Source organism: Stegostoma tigrinum, chromosome 10 (assembly GCF_030684315.1).
Source record: "Stegostoma tigrinum isolate sSteTig4 chromosome 10, sSteTig4.hap1, whole genome shotgun sequence".
Classification (NCBI taxonomy): Eukaryota; Metazoa; Chordata; class Chondrichthyes; order Orectolobiformes; family Stegostomatidae; genus Stegostoma; species Stegostoma tigrinum.
In genome coordinates, this window is record NC_081363.1 from 21,078,726 (window position 1) to 21,100,007 (window position 21,282).

Consider the following 21,282-nt stretch of genomic DNA (forward strand, 5'->3'; position numbering starts at 1 on the left):
GGGAGGGTGTCTGTGTGGGGGGGGGGTTTGGGGTAAGGGTAGGGGTTGGCAGGTACTGGAGTGAGGGTAGTAGAGCAGATGGGTTTGCAGGGAGGAGTGGCAGGAGGCCACTGCAGTAGGGGTGAAGACGAGGGTGGTTCAGGCAGAGGGATGCAGGGGGACGGGGGTTAATGCAGGGGGCGTTAATTCAGAGGGGGAGGCTAATGCAGGGGGCGTTAATTCAGAGGGGGGGGAGGAGTTAATGCAGGGGGCGTTAATTCAGAGGGAGGGGAGTTAATGCAGGGGGCACTAATTCAGAGGGGGGGGTAATGCAGGGGGCGTTAGTTCAGAGGGGGGGTAATGCAGGGGGCATTAATTCAGAGGGGGGAGTTAATGCAGGGGGCGCTAATTCAGAGGTGGGGTAATGCAGGGGGCGTTAATTCAGAGGTGGGGTAATGCAGGGGGCATTAATTCAGAGGGGGGTAATGCAGGGGGCGTTAATTCAGAGGGAGGGGAGTTAATGCAGGGGGCGTTAATTCAGAGGGAGGGAGGGGTAATGCAGGGGGCGTTAATTCAGAAGGGGGGGTAATGCAGGGGGCGTTAATTCAGAGGGAGGGAGGGATAATGCAGGGGGCGTTAATTCAGAGGGAGGGAGGGGTAATGCAGGGTGCGTTAATTCAGAGGGAGGGGAGTTAATGCAGGGGGCGCTAATTCAGAGGGGGGGTAATGCGGGGGGGGGTAATGCAGGGGGCGTTAATTCAGAGGGGGGGTAATGCAGGGGACATTAATTCAGAGGGAGGGGAGTTAATGCAGGGGGCGTTAATTTAGAGGGGGGAGTTAATGCAGGGGGCGTTAATTCAGAGGTGGGGTAATGCAGGGGGCGTTAATTCAGAGGGGGGGTAATGCAGGGGGCATTAATTCAGAGGGAGGCGAGTTAATGCAGGGGGCGCTAATTCAGAGGGGGGGTAATGCAGGGGGCATTAATTCAGAGGGGGGTAATGCAGGGGGCGTTAATTCAGAGGGAGGGGAGTTAATGCAGGGGGCGTTAATTCAGAGGGAGGGGAGTTAATGCAGGGGGCATTAATTCAGAGGGAGGGGAGTTAATGCAGGGGGCATTAATTCAGAGGGAGGGGTTTAATGCAGGGGGCATTAATTCAGAGGGAGTGGGTAATGCAGGGGGCGTTAATTCGGAGGCGGGGTGTAATGCAGGGGGTGTTAATTCAGAGGGAGGGGGGTAATGGAGGGGGCGTTAATTCAGAGGGAGGGGGGTAATGGAGGGGGCGTTAATTCAGAGGGAGGGGGGTAATGGAGGGGGCGTTAATTCAGAGGGAGGGGGGTAATGGAGGGGGCGTTAATTCAGAGGGAGGGGGGGTAATGGAGGGGGCGTTAATTCAGAGGGGGGGTAATGGAGGGGGCATTAATTCAGAGGGAGGGGGGGTAATGGAGGGGGCGTTAATTCAGAGGGGGGGGGTAATGGAGGGGGCGTTAATTCAGAGGGGGGGTAATGGAGGGGGCATTAATTCAGAGGGAGGGGAGTTAATGCAGGGGGCATTAATTCAGAGGGAGGGGTTTAATGCAGGGGGCGTTAATTCAGAGGGAGGGGGGGTAATGCAGGGGGCGTTAATTCAGAGGGAGGGGGGGTAATGCAGGGGGCGTTAATTCAGAGGGAGGGACGGGGGGTAATGCAGGGGGCGTTAATTCAGGGGGGGGTAATGCAGGGGGCGTTAATTCAGAGGGGGGTAATGCAGGGGGCATTAATTCAGAGGGAGGGGGGGTAATGCAGGGGGCGTTAATTCAGAGGGAGGGGGGGTAATGCAGGGGGCGTTAATTCAGAGGGGGGTAATGCAGGGGGCATTAATTCAGAGGGAGGGGGGGTAATGCAGGGGGCGTTAATTCAGAGGGAGGGGGCGTTAATTCAGAGGGAGGGGGGGTAATGCAGATTAAGGGGGTTAATGCGGAAGCAGCTCCAGCACAGACCGGTGAATAGACATGGGGCGATCAGCTTGAGTTTTCGGCCTGCTTGCTGTGAGCCTGCGTTTTCTCCTTTTGCCTTGTGTCCCATCTGGCCCACCCCAGGTCACACTCACCCCAGCCGCTGATGGAGATCTTTCTGGTCGCTCGCTCTCGCTCTCTCTGAAATTGGCGCACAAACTGTCAATTTCCCGTGGCCCCGTGCCAGATCACACTAACAATCCTCCTCATTGGTCAGCACCGCAATGAGTAAAGAGGCATCCCATTAGCCGCGACGGACCCCGCCCTTTGCCCAATCCGCGGTGAGATTGTGAGTCGGGAGGCGGAGCCACTAACTGTCCATCAAAGCCTACAACAACAACAACAACAACAACTTAATACCTCTCCCACCTCTGCTGCAGAGTCCCACTTAACCCCCAAATCCTTGATGAGAGCTTTGGAACTGGAGATCATCTCACCTTCAGAACCAGAATTTGCTATAAAATCTCAGCTGATCTGGCAGCATGTGTGGAGAGAAAGTAGAGTTACTGTTTCGAGTCCAGTGGTTCTTCATCAGACTTAATCATGGTATGTCAATTTCCATCTGCATTTTGTCCCCTGCTGACATTCTTCTGCAATTTCTGTTTTTGCTTTGGGGGGTGTCCTGGTGATTTGGCAGGGTCACCACATACGGATTCAGGTGCCAGGTAGAAGCCATGTGTCTAGGTCAGAAGCCACACCAGGAACATTGATTTCTGTCCAAATCGCTGCATGGCACCACCATTTGCAAGTTCCTGTCTAAGACATACCATCCTGACTTGGAACTTTGTTGCTATCCTTCACTGTTGCCAGATCAAGATCATGAAAACCTCTTCCTTCTGTTTTCATTGAGAATCCTTCCCAAATCTACTACTCTGAAGGAAAAAAAACACTTGATTAGATTTTCAGAAATGGTTCACTTTAATCTCAAAGTGAAAATAACATCTGTTAATATAGGCAGATTTTTTCTCATTCGTTGTATGTTGCATTCTGTCTTTTTTATTCTGTGTTCATTGTTTTAGGTAGCTCACTTGTAGCTCAATGGAGGGGTGTTACAACTTAGCCTGCCCATCAGGCCCTTGAAGTTTAGTTAACTTATAACTTCATATTTTCTAGTTTAACAAGTTTACATTTTATGACCTCAATCTTGGATGAATCCATTTGTACATTTTTTGATCAGTACCTTAAAGTAACTACAATTGACCAGAAGATGGTGTTAACAGTTCTAATGGGTTTAGAATTGGGTGAGACCATAAAACCAGGTGAGAGATATCCCAGGTTGCTGTGGGTGGCAACAGAGTAGATTTCAAGGGCTCTGGCATTAAATCCCCTCTGGATACAGGAAATGTGCCAAAGGACAGAGGCGCAGCCAATGTGGACCCATTTTTCAAGAAGAATGGTAGGGATAAAACTGGGAAGTATAGTGAGTCTAACATCTGTGGTGGAGGAACTGTTGGAGAAAATTCTGCGGTACAGATTAATCCCCACATGAAGAGACAAGGATTAATCAAGAATGGCATGGCTTTGTCAAGAGGAGATCATGCCTAACAACTTTTTTGAAGAGGTGACTAGATGTGTGGATGAGGGCTTTTAATACAATCAAAGGATGTGAACATCTCTGGATGGGCCAGCATTCAGTGCCCATTCCTAATTGCCCAGAGGGCAGTTAAAAGCCAACCATATTGCAGTGGGTCTGGAGTCATGTGTAGGCCAGACCAGGTAAGGATGGCTCATTTCCTTCCCTAAAGGACATTAGTGAATGAGATGGGTTTTTTCCCTTGACAATCGACAACTGTTTCATGGCCATCAGCGGACTTTTGTGTCCAGAGTATTATTAAATTCAAATTCTGTCACCTGCCATGTCCCCAGAACATTGCCTGGATCTCTGGATTAGTAGCCTAGTGATAATACTACCATGCCACCACCTAATCTATGGAAGTGTGCTGGATGTAGTCTACATGAACTTCAGTAAGGCTCTTGACAAGGTTTCACATAGAAGATTGGTTTAGAAACTAAGACCCCATGGAATCCAGGGAAATCTGGCAAATTGGAGTCAGTTTGGAGGCAGTTTGTGTAGTGTGATAGTCTTTGTGTCTGGAAATTTATAACCAGTGGTGTACCACATTGTTTGCTGCTGCTTCGCTGCTGTTTGTAGTGTGCATTAAAGGTCTGGACATGAATATAGGAGGTTTATACAGGAAGTGCACAGATCACATGAAAATTGAGGTTTGTTGAACTGAAAGGAGGAAAGCCTTCGATGACAGGCTAGTATAGATGTGCTGGCAGAACAAGGCAAATGGAATTTAATCCAAAAAAGTATAAAGTGATGCATTTCGGTGTACATGATGACAAGACAAGAAAGTCGTGACGCCCGAGGAAATGCATGTGATCAGAAGGCCTTTAGTGTGCACATCCAAAGATCCTTGAAAGCAACAGGACAGTTTGATAAGGTGGTAAAGAATGCATATGGGTGCTTGCCATTATTAGTTGAGGTTTTGAACATAAGAGCAGGGAGATTATGATGCACCTGCACAACATGCTACTTAAGCCATAACTGAAGTAAAGTTCACACTGTTGGAGAGAAATGTTGCCTGAGTTTGGAATGTTTCAGCTACGAAGACAGAATAGTTAGGCTGATGTTGTTTTCCTTAGAGCAGTGAAGGGAAAAAGCGGAACCTGACAGAGAAATGCAAAAATTATGGAACAACAGAGATAGGGTGGTTAGGAAAGAATCTTTTCCCCTTAGTAGAGTACTCCATAACAAGGGGTATAGATTTAAGGAGCAAAAGCAGAAATTGCTGGTAATAAGTGTGGAGAGAAATCAGAGTTAATGTTTCTGGTTGAGTTTCTGATGTTGTTTCTGATTTACAACAACCACAGTTTTTCAGATTTTGACAGGGATTTGAAGTACATGTTTAGAGGCGATTAAGGGAACATTTTAATCCCAAACACAGTGTGAATCTGGAATTCACTGCCTGAAAAGATAGTAAAGGTGGCAGCTATCACAACATTCAAGAAGTAGATAGGAGTTTGATCTCCGGCATAGAAATAATGGACTGAACTTTCCCACACTATAAAACTCTGACTTGTGCCTCAGTAAGGATGTGTTAATACCAGCAATTTGAAATATGGATAAATTAATGAGATCACAAATTTAATTTCAAATTTGCATCTGACCCTCATGTCCTGTGGCAGACACTTGCAGAGCCCATGAAGTCAAAAAGATCGAATGGCCCCACTTTACATCATCACTTCCTCTTTTCTCTCAATGATTTTTTTTCCCCCCGAAACATTTAATGGAATTAGAAGAAATAAAATTAGCAGCGGGACTTTTTTTTAACTGAAGTATATAATGGAATACCCCATAGGCATTATCATCTAACTAACTGCTACTCTGAGACCAGCCCGGTCTTTTCAGTCTAGTTGTTTGGTCATGTAACCAATTACTACTGACAATATTAATGGGAATTGCAGATGCTGGAGAATCCGACAATACAATGTGTGGAGCTGGATGAACACAGCAGAATAAAGCTTTACTGATGAAGAGTCAAGACCCGAAACGTCAGCTTTTGTGCTCCTAAGATGCTGCTTGGCCTGCTGTGTTCATCCAGCTCCACACTTTGTTATCTCTAACTACTGACAATGGACAGGTTAGAGAGGATCAACTAGTGCTGGTATTTGTCCATGATGGAAGAAAATAAGGAAGGAAAATTTGTAAATTAGCCTTAGATCTTACAGACTGATAAGTAGCCCTGATCTATTTTACATAAAATATTGTATTTTTAGTTTTTTTTTACATTATATTTGTTGGTAATGGGATGTATTTGGTATAATTTCATGCAATTTATGCATATTTGGATAACTCCAGAGATGTTGGCAATATTTTTCTTATATTAAACATTCAGGAAAACAAACCTGATTACGAGGTATGAAGCACATAAAACTGTAATTAAATATTTACTTCATGGAAGAAAAATAATTTGTGAGGAAGACAAAGTGAATATGAAAATCTCTAGCTCAGTAGACAGGTTCATGTAGTTTCTTTTTAAATTATTAAACTACTGTGAAAGGTATCACATGGACAGTTCTGTGAAACGAGAGAACCTGTGACTGTGTTTTCACATCAAGCTACAAACAATGAGATGAGTGCAACAGAAAATGCCTACGAGGGACAGCTGCAAACATCTGTACTCACTAACAATGTGGATGCCAAAGATGTCACTACTGTTCAACAGGACACAAGTTTAAATAATGGACTGAAAGCTAAACCAAAGAAACATGTCAGTTTTCCTTCAGGGGGAGAGATCGTCTCTGGATCAGCAGAACCCTGGAATCCATGGGAAGCTGGTAAGTACAGGACATTATTTCTTGAACATGTCCAAGTAAAATTAAACCTCCATATTACAAGCCATTAAGTATGGCTAAGATAGTGCTAATCAGACATTTTTGTGAAAATGAGGATTTACATTTTTGTGGCACCTTTCATGGCTATTCAACATCTCAAAGCACTTTAAAGCCACCTGAGTAATTTTGAAGTATCGTCATAGAAACAAAGATAGGATCAGGAGGAGGCCATTCAGCCCTTCAAGCCTGCTTCGCCATTCCTCACGCTCATGGCTGATTGTCCAACTCAAAAGCCTAATCCTGCTTTCTCCCCATAACAAAGAACAAAGAAAATTACAGCACAGGAACAGGCCCTTCGGCCCTCCAAGCCTGAGCCGATTGAGATCCTCTGTCTAACCTGTCATCTACTTTCTAAGGGTCCGTGTCCATTTGCTCCCTGCCCATCCATGTACCTGTCCAGATATATCTTAAAAGACTCTAACATGTCTGCGTCTACCACCTCCACTGGCAACGCGTTCCAGGCACCATCTACATAAAGAACTTTGCACACATATCTCCCTTAAACTTTCCTCCTCTCACTTTGAACTCATGACCCTGAGTAATTGAGTCCCCCGTCTCTGGGAAAAAGCTTCTTGCTATCCACCCTGTCTATACCTCTCACAATTTTGTGGACCTCAATCAGGTCCCCCCTCAATCTCCATCTTTCTAGTGAAAATAACTCTAATCTACTCAACCTCTCTTCATAGCTAGCACCCTCCATTCCAGGCAACATCCTGGTGAACCTAGTATCAGGGATAATGGGAACTGCAGATGCTGGAGAATTCCAAGATAATAAAATGTGAGGCTGGATGAACACAGCAGGCCAAGCAGCATCTCAGGAGCACAAAAGCTGACGCTTCGGGCCTAGACCCTTCATCAGAGAGGGGGATGGGGAGAGGGAACTGGAATAAATAGGGAGAGAGGGGGAGGCGGACCGAAGATGGAGAGTAAAGAAGATAGGTGGAGAGAGTATAGGTGGGGAGGTAGGGAGGGGATAGGTCAGCCCAGGGAAGACGGACAGGTCAAGGAGGTGGGATGAGGTTAGTAGGTAGATGGGGGTGCGGCTTGGGGTGGGAGGAAGGGATGGGTGAGAGGAAGAACCGGTTAGGGAGGCAGAGACAGGTTGGACTGGTTTTGGGATGCAGTGGGTGGGGGGGAAGAGCTGGGCTGGTTGTGTGGTGCAGTGGGGGGAGGGGACGAACTGGGCTGGTTTAGGGATGCAGTAGGGGAAGGGGAGATTTTGAAACTGGTGAAGTCCACATTGATACCATATGGCTGCAGGGTTCCCAGGCGGAATATGAGTTGCTGTTCCTGCAACCTTCGGGTGGCATCATTGTGGCAGTGCAGGAGCCCCATGATGGACATGTCATCTAGAGAATGGGAGGGGGAGTGGAAATGGTTTGCGACTGGGAGGTGCAGTTGTTTGTTGCGAACTGAGCGGAGGTGTTCTGCAAAGTGGTCCCCAAGCCTCCGCTTGGTTTCCCCAATGTAGAGGAAGCCGCACCGGGTACAGTGGACGCAGTATACCACATTGGCAGATGTGCAGGTGAACCTCTGCTTAATGTGGAATGTCATCTTGGGGCCTGGGATAGGGGTGAGGGAGGAGGTGTGGGGGCAAGTGTAGCATTTCCTGCGGTTGCAGGGGAAGGTGCCGGGTGTGGTGGGGTTGGAGGGCAGTGTGGAGCGAACAAGGGAGTCACGGAGAGAGTGGTCTCTCTGGAAAGCAGACAGGGGCGGGGATGGAAAAATGTCTTGGGTGGTGGGGTCGGATTGTAAATGGCGGAAGTGTCGGAGGATGATGCGTTGTATCCGGAGGTTGGTAGGGTGTACCACTCTCTCCGTGACTCCCTTGTTCGCTCCACACTGCCCTCCAACCCCACCACACCCGGCACCTTCCCCTGCAACCGCAGGAAATGCTACACTTGCCCCTACACCTCCTCCCTCACCCCCATCCCAGGCCCCAAGATGACATTCCACATTAAGCAGAGCTTCACCTGCACATCTGCCAATGTGGTATACTGCGTCCACTGTACCCGGTGCGGCTTCCTCTACATTGGGGAAACCAAGCGGAGGCTTGGGGACCTCTTTGCAGAACACCTCTGCTCAGTTCGCAACAAACAACTGCACTTCCCAGTCGCAAACCATTTTCACTCCCCTCCCATTCTCTAGATGACATGTCCATCATGGGCCTCCTGCTCTGCCACAATGATGCCACCCGAAGGTTGCAGGAACAGCAACTCATATTCCGCCTGGGAACCCTGCAGCCATATGGTATCAATGTGGACTTCACCAGTTTCAAAATCTCCCCTTCCCCTACTGCATCCCTAAACCAGCCCAGTTCATCCCTTCCCCCCACTGCACCACACAACCAGCCCAGCTCTTCCCCCCCCACCCACTGCATCCCAAAACCAGTCCAACCTGTCTCTGCCTCCCTAACCGGTTCTTCCTCTCACCCATCCCTTCCTCCCACCCCAAGCCGCACCCTCATCTACCTACTAACCTCATCCCACCTCCTTGACCTGTCCGTCTTCCCTGGACTGACCTATCCCCTCCCTACCTCCCCACCTATACTCTCTCCACCTATCTTCTTTACTCTCCATCTTCGGTCCGCCTCCCCCTCTCTCCCTATTTATTCCAGTTCCCTCTCCCCATCCCCCTCTCTGATGAAGGGTCTAGGCCCGAAACGTCAGCTTTTGTGCTCCTGAGATGCTGCTTGGCCTGCTGTGTTCATCCAGCCTCACATTTTATTATCCTGGTGAACCTCCTCTGCACCCTCTCCAAAGTGCCCACACCCTTTTGATAATGTGGCGACCAGAACTGTACGCAGGACTCTAAATGTGGCCGAACCAAAATCTTATACGACTGCAACATGACCTGCCAACTCTTGTACTCAATACCCCATCCGATGAAGGAAAGCATGCCATATGCTTTCTTGACCACCCTATTGACCTGCATTGTCACCTTCAAGGAACAATGGACCTGAACACCCAGATCTCTCTGTTCATCAATTTTCCCTTGGGCTTTTCCATTTACTGTATAGTTTGCCCTTGAATTTGATCTTCCAAAATGCATCACCTCTCATTTGCCTGGATTGAACCCATCTGCCATTTATCTGCCCAACTCTCCAGTCTATCTATATTCTGCTGTAATCTCTGACAGTCCCCTTCACTATCAGCTACTCCACTAATCTTAGTGTCATCTGCAAACTTGCTGATCAGACCACCTACACCTTCCTCCAAATCATTTACATATATCACAAACAACAGTGGTCCCAGCACAGATCCCTGTGGAACACCACTGGTCACAGGTCTCCAATTTGAGAAACTCCCTTCTACTACTACTCTCTGTCTCCTGTTGCCTAGCCAGTTTTTTATCCATCTAGCTAGCACACCCTGGACCCTATGTGACTTCACTTTCTCCATCAGCCTCCTATGGGGAACCTTATCAAACGCATTACTGATGCCCATGTATATGACATCTACAGCTTTTCCGTCATCAATCAACTTTGCCACTTGCTCAAAGGATTCTATTAAGTTCGTAAGACATGACCTTCCCTGCACAAAACCATGTTGTTTACCACTGATAAGCCGATTTTCTTCCAAATGGGAATAGATCCTATCCCTCAGTATCTTCTCCAGTAGCTTCCCAACCACTGACGTCAGGCTCACCGGTCGATAATTACCTGGATTATCCTTGCTGCCCTTCTTAAACAAGGGGACAACATTAGCAAGTCTCCAGTCCTCCGGGACCTCACCCGTGTCTAAGGACACTGCAAAGATATCAAGAGCAGGTCAGAGGCAAGGAATTCAGAGACATGTAACTCACCCCCTCCGCCCAAACACTGTCCAACATCTACAGAGCACAGGTCAGTAATAAGATGAAACACTCCTCACTTGCCTGGATGAGTGATAGCTCCAACTGCACTCAAGGAGCTTGATACCATCCAAGAAAAAGCATCCCACATATCAACACCATATACACCAATTTAAACATTACTCTCAGCACTGTTGATACACAGTGGAATTATGTAACTGTAAGTTTTTGCTTAGAAAAGCTTAGAAAAACGTCCCAGTTCACTAAAATTAGCTAAGGATTTTCCCTGTTATTGAGACTGAAATCAATGACCATAGTTATGAAGGCGTAAAGATCAAGGGTGGCATGGTAGTTCAGTGGTTAGCACTGCTGTCTCACAGCACCGGCGACCTGGGTTCAATTCCCGTCTCAGGCAACTGTGCACAGTTTGCACATTCTCCCTCTGGATGGGCTTCCTCTGTGTGCTCCAGTTTCCTCCTACAGTCCAAAGATGATTAGACTGTGGATTGACCGTGCTAAATTGCCCATGGTGTTCAGGGCTGTGTAGATTAGGTAGGTTATAGGAAAAAGGGGCAGGTGGATGGGTCAGGGCACAGTGCTCTTTGGATGATCGGTGTGGAATTGTTGCCCTGAAGGGCCTGTTTCCGCACTGTAGGGAATGTGTGATCACATTTAAATGAATGTACTACATTAACATGCATGGTAGCATCTCACAAATGTGTTTCTTCTAAACATGGGTGACCTCTGTCACTCAAAACAATGAGTAACAAATGGACCATCATAACTTACAAGTTCACCTCAAAGCCATGCAACATCAAGACTTTAAACTATATCACCATTACTTCATTCTTGCAGAATGAAAGCTCTGGATCTCTCTTTCTGACAGCATGGTGAGTGTACCTGCACCAGATGCACTGCAACTGTTCAAGAAGGCAGCTCACCACAATTGTCTAAGGACAATTTCCAGAAGGCGTTTGACAAGATTCCATACGAAAGGTTATTGTGCAAAGCAGGAGTTCATGGTGTAGGGAGTAACATATGAGGACAGATAGAAGATTGGCTGGCTGGCAGAAAACAGAGAACATGCATAAATGGGTCATTTTTTTCTTGTTTGGTGTGTGAGCAGTGGCGTTTATGCTAGGTGTTCAGCTTTTACAATTCATATCACATGCTAGACAATCTGTTGTACTGAATTTACCTTTGTCAAGACTGTGTTTGTGGGATGTTACTACATTGGAACGGTAGTTGTTTACTAGTTAAGTATTAGTTAATTCTGTTAAGTTTTCCAATAGAATTAATGTTACATCAATTTTTTTTGTTAGTATTTTAACTGTGTGTGAGAATAAAGTGTGTTTTGCTTAAAGTGGAGTAGCGTGACCAATCAAATTTTATCTGGAACTCAGCACCTTACGCTTGGCTTTAAATAAGATACAAATTAGGGACTCGTCTATCTCCTTGATATATTTAAAAGAGGGTTTGGTATGGATCATAACAAATGTGGAACACAAGCAAATCAGTCATGATCTTATTAAATAGTATAGCAGCTTTGAGGGGCGACATGGCCCACCTCTTGTCCTAATTCACATGTTTAGATATACGTAAGGATTGGTAAATAATACTGCCCTTGATCACAATGTTGACTTCTGATGAAAAAAATTTTAACAAAGTCAACTGTTAGGTACTCAATGTCCACTTCAGCAGAGAATAAAAGCTGAGAGTTGAGATCAAAGGAAGTGCTTAACTGCACAAAGTGCTGAATTATAAGTGGTATGATGAACCAGGACTCTGTCTGCCCTTTCAGCTGTGCGTAAAAAACTCAAGCACACTTTTCAAGGAAGACAAAATAAGGTTTCATGTCCCGACTAACATTTAGAATCGTGCAATCATAATTGTACAATCGTAGAATCCCTGAAGTTATTGCTCAATAAATTTAAAGCAGACCTTCTGGTTATTTATCTTGCTATTTATGTGACTTGGCTGTGGTTAAATTAGGGACTGAGTTTCTTTCCATTATAGCAGGTGACCAATAATCAAAATACTTAAATTTCTTATATCCTGAGATCATAAAGGCATTATGCCAATATAAGTTTTTGCCTAGAAAACCTTTGGTAAGACATTGCAGTTCAGGAAAGTTAGCAAAGCATTTTTCATTTTTTTGAGGTTCAAATCAACAACTGTAATCATGAAGCTGTTGAAAACTGATCAAGATGAAATTGTAGAATGTTGAGTCTAAAGTGACAAAACTGTTGAAAATAGAAATTGAATGAATTATTCATTGCTAATGCTGCTGTGGTTTTATATTACTGTACTGACTGGTTTATTTACTTTGAGACAGTATGGCCATTGTAAACAATTATTAGCTTTTGATATCTCTATATTTTCGCAGTACATCCAGAATGAGTCAGAGTCATAGAGATGTACACATGGAAGCAGCCCCTTCGATCTAACTCATCCATACCGACCAGATATCCTAGATAAATCTAGTCCCATTTGCAGGATTTAGCCCATGTCCATCTAAACACTTCCTATTCGTATACCCTACAGATGCTTCTTAAATGTTTTAATTGTGCTTTTCTCCACCACTTCCTCTGGCAGCTCATTCCATATATGTACCACCTTCTGCGTGAAAACAAATTGCCCCTTAGGTCCCTTGTAAATCTTTCTATTCTCACCTTAAACCTATGCCCTCTAGTTTTGGATTCCCTCACCCGAGGGAAAAGACCTTGTCTACTTATCCTATCCATCCCTTCATGATTTTATAAAGTTCTATAAAATCACTTCTCAGCCTCCAACACTCCAGGCAAAATAGCCCCAGCCTATTCAGCTTCTCCCTATAGCTCAAACCCTTCAACCCTGGCAACATCCTTGTAAATCTTTTCTGAACCGATTCAAGTTTCACAAATCCTTCCTACAGCAGGGAGACCAGAATTGCACGCAGTTTACCAAAAGTGTCCGAACCAATGCCTTGAACAGCCATAACATGACTTCCTAACTCCTATACTCATGTACTGTCCAATAAAGGCAGGTGTACAAATTGCTTTCTTCACTGCCCTGCCTACCTTCAACTGAACTTTCAAGGCACCATAAATATGCATTCCAAGGTCTCTTTGTTCAGCAACAGTCCCCAGGATGTTATTGTTAAGTGTATAAGTCATGCCTTGATTTGCCTTTGTTAAAAGCAGCACCTCACATTTCTCTAAGTTCAGGGATGTGTGGGTTATAGGGAGATGGCTCTGGGTGGGATGCTCCAAGGGACGGTGTGGACTTATTGGGCCGAAGGGCCTATTTCCACACTGTAGGGAATCTATTCTGAACTTCATCTGCCACTCCACAGTCCATTGGCCCATCTGATCAAGATCCTACTGTAATCTGAGGTAACTTTCTTTGCTGTCTGCTACACCTCCTATTTTGGTGTCATGTGCAAACTTACTAATCATACCTCCTACGTTTACATCCAATCATTTACATAAATGATGAAAAGCAGTGGACCCAGCACCGATCCTTGTGGTAAACCACTGGTCACAGTCCTCCAGTCTGAAAAGCAGCCCTCCACCACCTCCCTCTGCCTTGTACCCTCTAGCCAGTTCTGCATCCAAATAACTGGTTCTCCTGTATTCCATGTGATGAGTTTAGAGAATTAGGTTAGGAGATTTCTATTGTCCTTATCTTAAGAAATTCTTGTCACAGTTAACAGGCTAAATTTATTTTTGTGTTTCTTTACAAACCCCAAATTATCGGTTACTTAAGAAACAACTAACATTTTGTGAGAAATGTTTCTTGCATTCCTATAGAATATCACTGCACAACTTAAAGCACAGTTTGTTTGGTACGTACTTCAATTGACATGCTATTATTAAAGTAAATTCATTGGGGACTTGGGCTATTTGCTGTAAATTTCTAGTGGATAGGGTCTCAAAATTATAGACCAAGTGCATAACTTCATGATTTATCTTTAGGGAGAGTGTGAAGAATCAAAATTTACTTGTTACTGTCTAACATGTCAATAGAAAACATTAGGAATGTTGAACTCTTATTGCATTAGACCACAATCTCACATTCTTTCGTGGTTGTGCGTTGATTCCTCCATTTTATTTGAACTACCAACATTTTTTTTGTAGCACAGCAAGTTAGACCAGCAGCAATCATGTGTAACTAAAGTCACAAACAACACTACTGATGATTGTAATTTATTTCTGCATTATTATGGTGATTTTTTTGAATGCCTTAGAGAATTAGGATTTTGAATGTCCAGCGCACAATTAATCACATTGGTTGTTCCAGCTTGTTTGCTCTCTGTAATGTTCTATTCTGTCCTTGCTTGTACCAAAAATCCTCAGGAGAAGCCAAGAAATTTTTGTAATGCTAATAGATCAGTCGTTCTCAAACTGGCATCTGTGAAGATTTTCCAGGACTCTGTGAATTAGCATACTGCAATGGGACGAATTGGCCGCATGCTTTGTCCCAGTTACTGGCAGTGCCCCGATAGTGAGAATGTTACACACCAGGCAGCATGCCCATGGTATTCCAGTGCAGGAACACTACGGACACAAGACAAGAAGGAAAAACCCTGTTACTCTGAGCATTTGAACGATGAGAAGGTGGTCAGTGGAAGGGACACAGAGTTTAAACCTGCTCCAGAAAGAGCAGGGAGGTCAACGCAATGAGATATTCAACCAAGATGTTACTTAATCTGGAGAGTTACCTTTCAGCTGAAGGGAACATGAAAGTTTTCACATCACCAAAATATCGATATTCACAATGTTGGGCAATATTGTTCAGATTCTGTTAAATTCCTTTAGCCAGGCACTGATGAACTTCATGTAAATGTGCAAAGTACTTATAGTGTAATAATTTAGATTGAGGGAGAGGGTGTGATCCGTAATTTCATACACATTTGAAAAGAACACCTTCAACAAAACTTGGAAGCTTCATGCTGGAAAGAATTAACCAATGTCACAGTTAACAAGGGAACCAGTGGCAGATTTAGCAGTTTCGGTGCTGTATGTATGAGAGTCCTGACTTCAAACTATTTGAAATAGAGAAATGTAAGGACTTTAGTGAAGATATAGAAGGGTAAAAAAACACAGAGAAGACAAAGGAATTGTAGGAGGCATTTTGATGAAAGAACTTAACCATAGTTAGAAAGGTGTGAGAACAGTGATGTGATAGGAAGTAATTGTTGATGTTAAAAATTCAAGGAAAAAATAATTGTGTAGCTAGGATTTGGAACTGTATAAGTTGAGGGCTCAGGAGGTGAATTTCATACAGAGATCAGCTCAATGAAAACCTGGAAGAAACTGAACATCCAGATTGGTGTAAGGAGAGAATTTAAGGAAGGGAGCATTGGGATATTTACAAAGTCTGAGAAAGCTGTATAGATCTTTTCAACCATCAAGTCAAAAATGTGTATAGGGAGCAGAGAGAAGATAGAAAGGAAGAGGTTGGGAAGGTTTGATCCTAAGGAAAGCCAAGTAGAAGCTGTACCTGTACAAGGAAAAGCAACAATGAGTGTTCTTACTTTTGGAGATCCAATGGAAGTGGTGCTCTGGTTAATTCTCTGCACAGACAACAGGAGGACTCGGGCATGTAGGTTAACGTTGTGTTTATTCAAACAATCTTAGTCTTAGACTGGCTAAACAGTCCTGGCTCTATCCCATGCCTGTTCAATCTCTTTCATGGGTCTGTTTGATCCCAGACCAATGTGTCTCCAATGTATGGAGGAAATCATCAACATTTATATCCCTGCAGTCACATATTTATACATTATTGTACAGGAATGGTATGTTAACAAAGAGAAACCTTCCAGCCTAAATCCTTTTCTTGTACTGTGTATTGAGTTCTTCTTTTGTACTCTCCAGTTTGCTCTGAAGACTAGTAAAGGCCTTAGTGTATACAAAATTCCTCTTCAGTCATTTCTGTTGATGTGAACCCTTGGGGTGATGTCCTATAAATGGGATATTAGCAGTAAAGGAAAAGCAGCAATAAATGAATTGACAGATCTGAGAGGAAAAAGGAACCATTACCATACTCTGGAACTAACTGATTGACTTGGATCAATATGTGCAGCAGTCAAACATCCCATCCAGTTTCCACGTTAAAAATAACTGTTCTCCTTAATGTTAGAATAAAAAGAATCATCCCACAAAAAGATCTTTGGACCTGAGTTAGACAGTGACATAACCCCTGTCTGACCATAGTTCTCCTTGACTACCTTAAGGCTGCTCCCCTTTGAATTTCAAACATACTAAGCTGCTTGAAGCATATGCTGTGAAGCTGGATGAACACAGCAGGCCAAGCAGCATCTCAGGAGCACAAAAGCTGACGTTTCGGGCCTAGACCCTTCATCAGAGAGGGGGGTGGGGTGAGGGTTCTGGAATAAATTTTGCAGTAAACAACTGCACCTCCCAGTCGCAAACCATTTCAACTCCCCCTCCCATTCTTTAGATGACATGTCCATCATGGGCCTCCTGCAGTGCCACAATGATGCCACCCGAAGGTTGCAGGAACAGCAACTCATATTCCGCTTGGGAACCCTGCAGCCCAATGGTATCAATGTGGACTTCACCAGCTTCAAAATCTCCCCTTCCCCCACCGCATCCGAAAACCAGCCCAGTTCGTCCCCTCCCCCCACTGCATCACACAACCAGCCCAGCTCTTCCCCTCCCCCCGCTGCATCCCAAAATGAGCCCAGCCTGTCTCTGCCTCCCTAACCTGTTCTTCCTCTCACCCATCCCTTCCTCCCACCCCAAGCCGCACCTCCATTTCCTACCTACTAACCTTATCCCACCTCCTTGACCTGTCCGTCTTCCCTGGACTGACCTATCCCGTCCATACCTCCCCACCTATACTCTCCTCTCCACCTGTCTTCTTTTCTCTCCATCTTCGGTCCGCCTCCCCCTCTCTCCCTATTTATTCCAGAACCCTCACCCCATCCCCCTCTCTGATGAAGGGTCTAGGCCCGAAATGTCAGCTTTTGTGCTCCTGAGATGCTGCTTGGCCTGCTGTGTTCATCCAGCTTCACACTTTTTTTTGGATTCTCCAGCATCTAAAATTCCCATTATCTCTGAAGCATATGCTGTGTGTTTCCTATGTAAACCACTGGCACATGCTGCAGCTTAGATGTTGATGTAGCACAGTGTCATACAAGACATGTCCACCTCCTTGACAGCTCGGTACTCCCCATCATGCCACGTAGTTTTTCTGTGGTAAAAAAAATCAAGCCAGAGTTCAGCAGCTTGTAACTTGGCACAGAAGAACCTGTGTGCTAAAATGCAATACCAGTCACACAGGCTAGCAGCCTCCAATTAATTGCAAAGTGACAGCGCGAACAACAAAGCAAGGCAAGATCCATAAAATTTATCCTGTGCAGATGCATGAGTTGTATGTGTTTTCATGCAAAGTGTCCTGGCAGAAGTGTGTAACTCGTAGGTGCCTCTGAACTCCAAAATGGAATGCTAAGGAGTTGGACTGACGTGAAAATTAGTCCGAGAGTAGTCATGATGATCTGGTGAAGCTAGTGGTTTGCACTGCCAACATGTGTGGATTTATGATTGAGGGAGCATTGGAGCACATGGGGATGTTGTACTGCACAAACTGCTGGATGATGTCTATACAAGCAAACAGTGAGTTGTAACCACCTAACCTTAATCTATTTTGACTTTTGTGTCTGGAATATGTGGCAGCTAGTTTCTTAGGAAAGGAAAAGTGAATTAGACGTGGTGTAGAAATAAACAGAGTTGGACTGTTAATGAAATACGTATGAGGGGCAAACTGATAGAAGTTTACATAATTATGAGAGGCATGGATAGTCGGAGTCTTAATCCCAGGTTAAAAATGTCAATTTACTGGTATCATAGGTTTAAGGTGAAAAACAGTTAAGTTTAAAGGAGACATTTAAAACATATTTTTTACAGAGACCGTGTTAAGTACTTGGAATGCGCAGACAGAGGAGGTGGTGGAGGCAGATACAATAGCAATGCTTAAGAGGCATTTTGACAGCTTTATGAAGAGAGGTACAAGGATAGCTAAGAGGCAAGATATTTTTAGTTTAGAAAGGCATCGTGTGTCGGCACAGTCTTTTTGGACCAAAGGGCCTGTACTAGTGATGTACTGTTCTTTGTTGTTTGTTCAAATACAATGGAATCAAGTTAGAGGCTGTTCAATGGTGGGATTCTGAAACCATCATTTAAAACCTAAGGATCAAATTGCAAAACTTCTTCCCAATGTCAAGATGCTAACGTTTTTCATTTTCATATATTTGCTCAACTTTCTTTTCATTTCCCACACCACACCAGGGAAAGGAAAATTTCGCCATAATATTTTTCTAGTGAAATAAAAACAATATCAACAGAAGAGGAGTCGGCACTGAATTGTTCTGAAAAATATAAATAAGCATTGAAGCATATGGTAAAACAGCAAGCAATCTCAAAGCTATGTTGCAGTGCTGTAAAGCACTGAAAAATTTTAATACATGCAATCCTTTGAAAATTAAAATCCATCTTGTGCAGCAAGATCTTCCGTGTATCACCACATCAACTAAACCTCCACTTGGAATGGGATAATAAATAATATAATGAGACTTGTGTAATCAAAATAATAACAGTCCACTCTGGATCAAATATTCTTTCATGATAACAACATTGCAAAGCTGCACAAATTATGTGAACTTCTTACAAAGGGCATAGGTGGTACAGTGATTCAACAAAGTAGTCTTAACCTTTGTTTTTTGTTTCAGTTCTTTCAGAACATCAGGGCAATTTCCTTCTCTGCTGTAACAAGAATGTGCTGTTTTCGGGCATTTTCTTTTCATGTTAATGGATCATTTTCTCCAACTTTCTCCAGTCCTTCCTTTTGACATACCGTCATTGCTCTAACTCTGGTCTCTTGTGCATTTCAAGTATAACAATTCCATCGTTTGTGTCTGTGCCTTCAGTTGTTTGGGCCCTAAGCTCTGGACTTTGTTCCCCACACTTTTACTCTTCCCGGCTGTTTTTGCTTTTTTAAATCCCTTCTTAAATCGTACCAATTTAACCCAGGGTTTTGTTATCTGACCTAAGACCTCCTGACATGGCTCTGTGGCATACTTTATTTTGTATATTCTCCTGTGAAGCTGTTTGGATTGTTTTGTTACATTAAAGGCACTATATAGATATAAATTGTTGTAACCAATTTTCTCCTCCCTAACTCAGGAAACTGTTACTGTGCACGCCCTGCTTACCTTCTCAGGGATTGTACCTTGCTGCAGCTTGAGGGTTGTTAATTCCTGGTGGGGCCAGCCATCTCACTAATATCAGAGGACGGGAACCAGACAAAGTACACCCAAAGCAAGTCCTCAGTGGTGATCCAGGTGGAGGATAGTCATAGGACATAGAACAATACAGCGCAGAACAGGCCCTTCGGCCCTCGATGTTGCGCCGACCTGTGAACTAATCTAAGCCCATCCCCTTCCACTATCCCATCATTATCCATATGCTTATCCAAGGACTGTTTATGTGCCCCTAATGTGGCTGAGTTAACTACATTGGCAGGCAGGGTGTTCCACGCCCTTACCACTCTCTGAGTAAAGAACCTGCCTCTGGCATCTGTCTTAAATCTATCACCCCTCAATTTGTAGCTATGCCCCCTTGTACAAGCTGAAGTCATCATCCTCAGAAAAAGACTGTCACTGTCCACCTTATCTAATCCTCTGATCATCTTGTATGTCTCTATTAAATCCCCTCTTAGCTTTCTTCTCTCCAATGAGAACAGACCCAAGTCCCTCAGCCTTTCTTCATAGGGCCTGCGCTGCAGACCAGACAACATCCTGGTAAATCTCCCTCTGCACCTTTTCCAATGCTTTCATATCCTTCCTGTAATGGGGCGACCAGAACTGCACGCAATATTCCAAATGAGGTCACACTAGTGTTTTGTACAGTTGCAGCATGACATCATGGCTCTGGAACCCAATCCCTCTACCAATAAAATCTAACACACCGTTAGCTTTCTTAACAGCACTATCAACCTGGGTGGCAACATGGACATGGACACCAAGATCCTTCTGCACATCCACACTACCAAGAATCTCTCCGTTGACCCAGTATTCTGCCTTCCTATTATTCCTCCCAAAGTGAATCACCTCACATTTATCCGCATTGAACTCCATTTGCCACCTTTCAGCCCAATTCTGCAGTTTATCCAAGTTTCCTTGCAACCTGCGACATTCTTCCACACTGTCCACCACTCCACTGACTTTAGGGCCATCTGCAAACTTACTAACCCATCCACCTATGACTGCGCACAAGTCATTAATAAAAATGACAAACAGCAGTAGAACCAAAACAGATCCTTGAGGCACACCATTAGTGACCTGACTCCAAGCTGAATATTTTCCATCAACCACCACTCGTTGCCTTCTTACAGAAAGCCAGTTTCTAATCCAAACTGCTAAATCTCCCTCAATCCTGTGCCTCTGTATTTTTTTCCAGTAGCCTATCATGTGGAACCTTATCAAAGGCTTTGCTGAAGCCCATGTACACTATGTCAATTGCACTTCCCTTATCCACATGCTTGGTCACCTTCTCAAAAAACTCAATGAGGTTTGTGAGACATGACCTGCCCTTTGAAGAATCCATGCTGACTATCTCCAATCAAATTGTTGCTTGTTAGATGATTATAACTCCTATCATCCAAAAGCAACAGCTGTGACCCAGCGGATGAAGGCTGGATCAGTAGAGAGACCCCCAGAATTTGAAGTGGTTAGCAATATAGCCTCGCAGCACCAGTGAGCCAGGTTCGACTTCACATGTGAGCGACTGGCTGTGTAGAGCTTCCATGTTCTCCCTGTTCTCTCTGGGTGCTCCAGTTTCCTTCCATAGTTCAAAAATGTGCAGGTTAGGGGGATTGGCCATGCTAAATTGCCCGTAGCATCGAAGATGTGCAGGATGGGTGGATTAGCCATGGGAAATTCACAGTTATAGGGATATGGTAGAGGGGTGGGACTGTGTAGACTGCCCTTCAGAGGGTTGGTGTGGACTCGACGGGTCAAATAGCCTGCTTCCATATCGTAGGAATTCTTTGTTCCCTGAAATTGGATCTACCTTCTGTCAAGGAGCCTGTGTTTGCTGATACACAATAGCATTC

The 21,282-nt window shown here is 44.5% G+C and overlaps 2 protein-coding genes across 5 annotated transcripts in view; one reads left to right on the forward strand and one right to left on the reverse strand.

Annotated features, from left to right (window-relative positions):
• Nucleotides 1-2,182, reverse strand: part of vrk1 (VRK serine/threonine kinase 1) — a 70,642-nt gene extending 68,460 nt beyond the window's left edge. For all 4 annotated transcript variants that reach the window (XM_048538140.2, XM_048538138.2, XM_048538139.2 and 1 more), the window contains exon 1: nucleotides 2,067-2,182. The gene's annotated coding sequence lies outside the window, so the exon portion shown is untranslated. The remainder of the gene's footprint in view (nucleotides 1-2,066) is intronic.
• Nucleotides 2,183-4,313: 2,131 nt separating this feature from the next.
• Nucleotides 4,314-21,282, forward strand: part of si:dkey-288a3.2 (protein phosphatase 1 regulatory subunit 37) — a 217,417-nt gene continuing 200,448 nt past the window's right edge. The window contains exons 1-2 of the mRNA XM_059649414.1: nucleotides 4,314-4,421; nucleotides 6,039-6,315. Of these exons, the coding sequence (XP_059505397.1) occupies nucleotides 4,314-4,421; nucleotides 6,039-6,315 (385 nt within the window). The remainder of the gene's footprint in view (nucleotides 4,422-6,038; nucleotides 6,316-21,282) is intronic.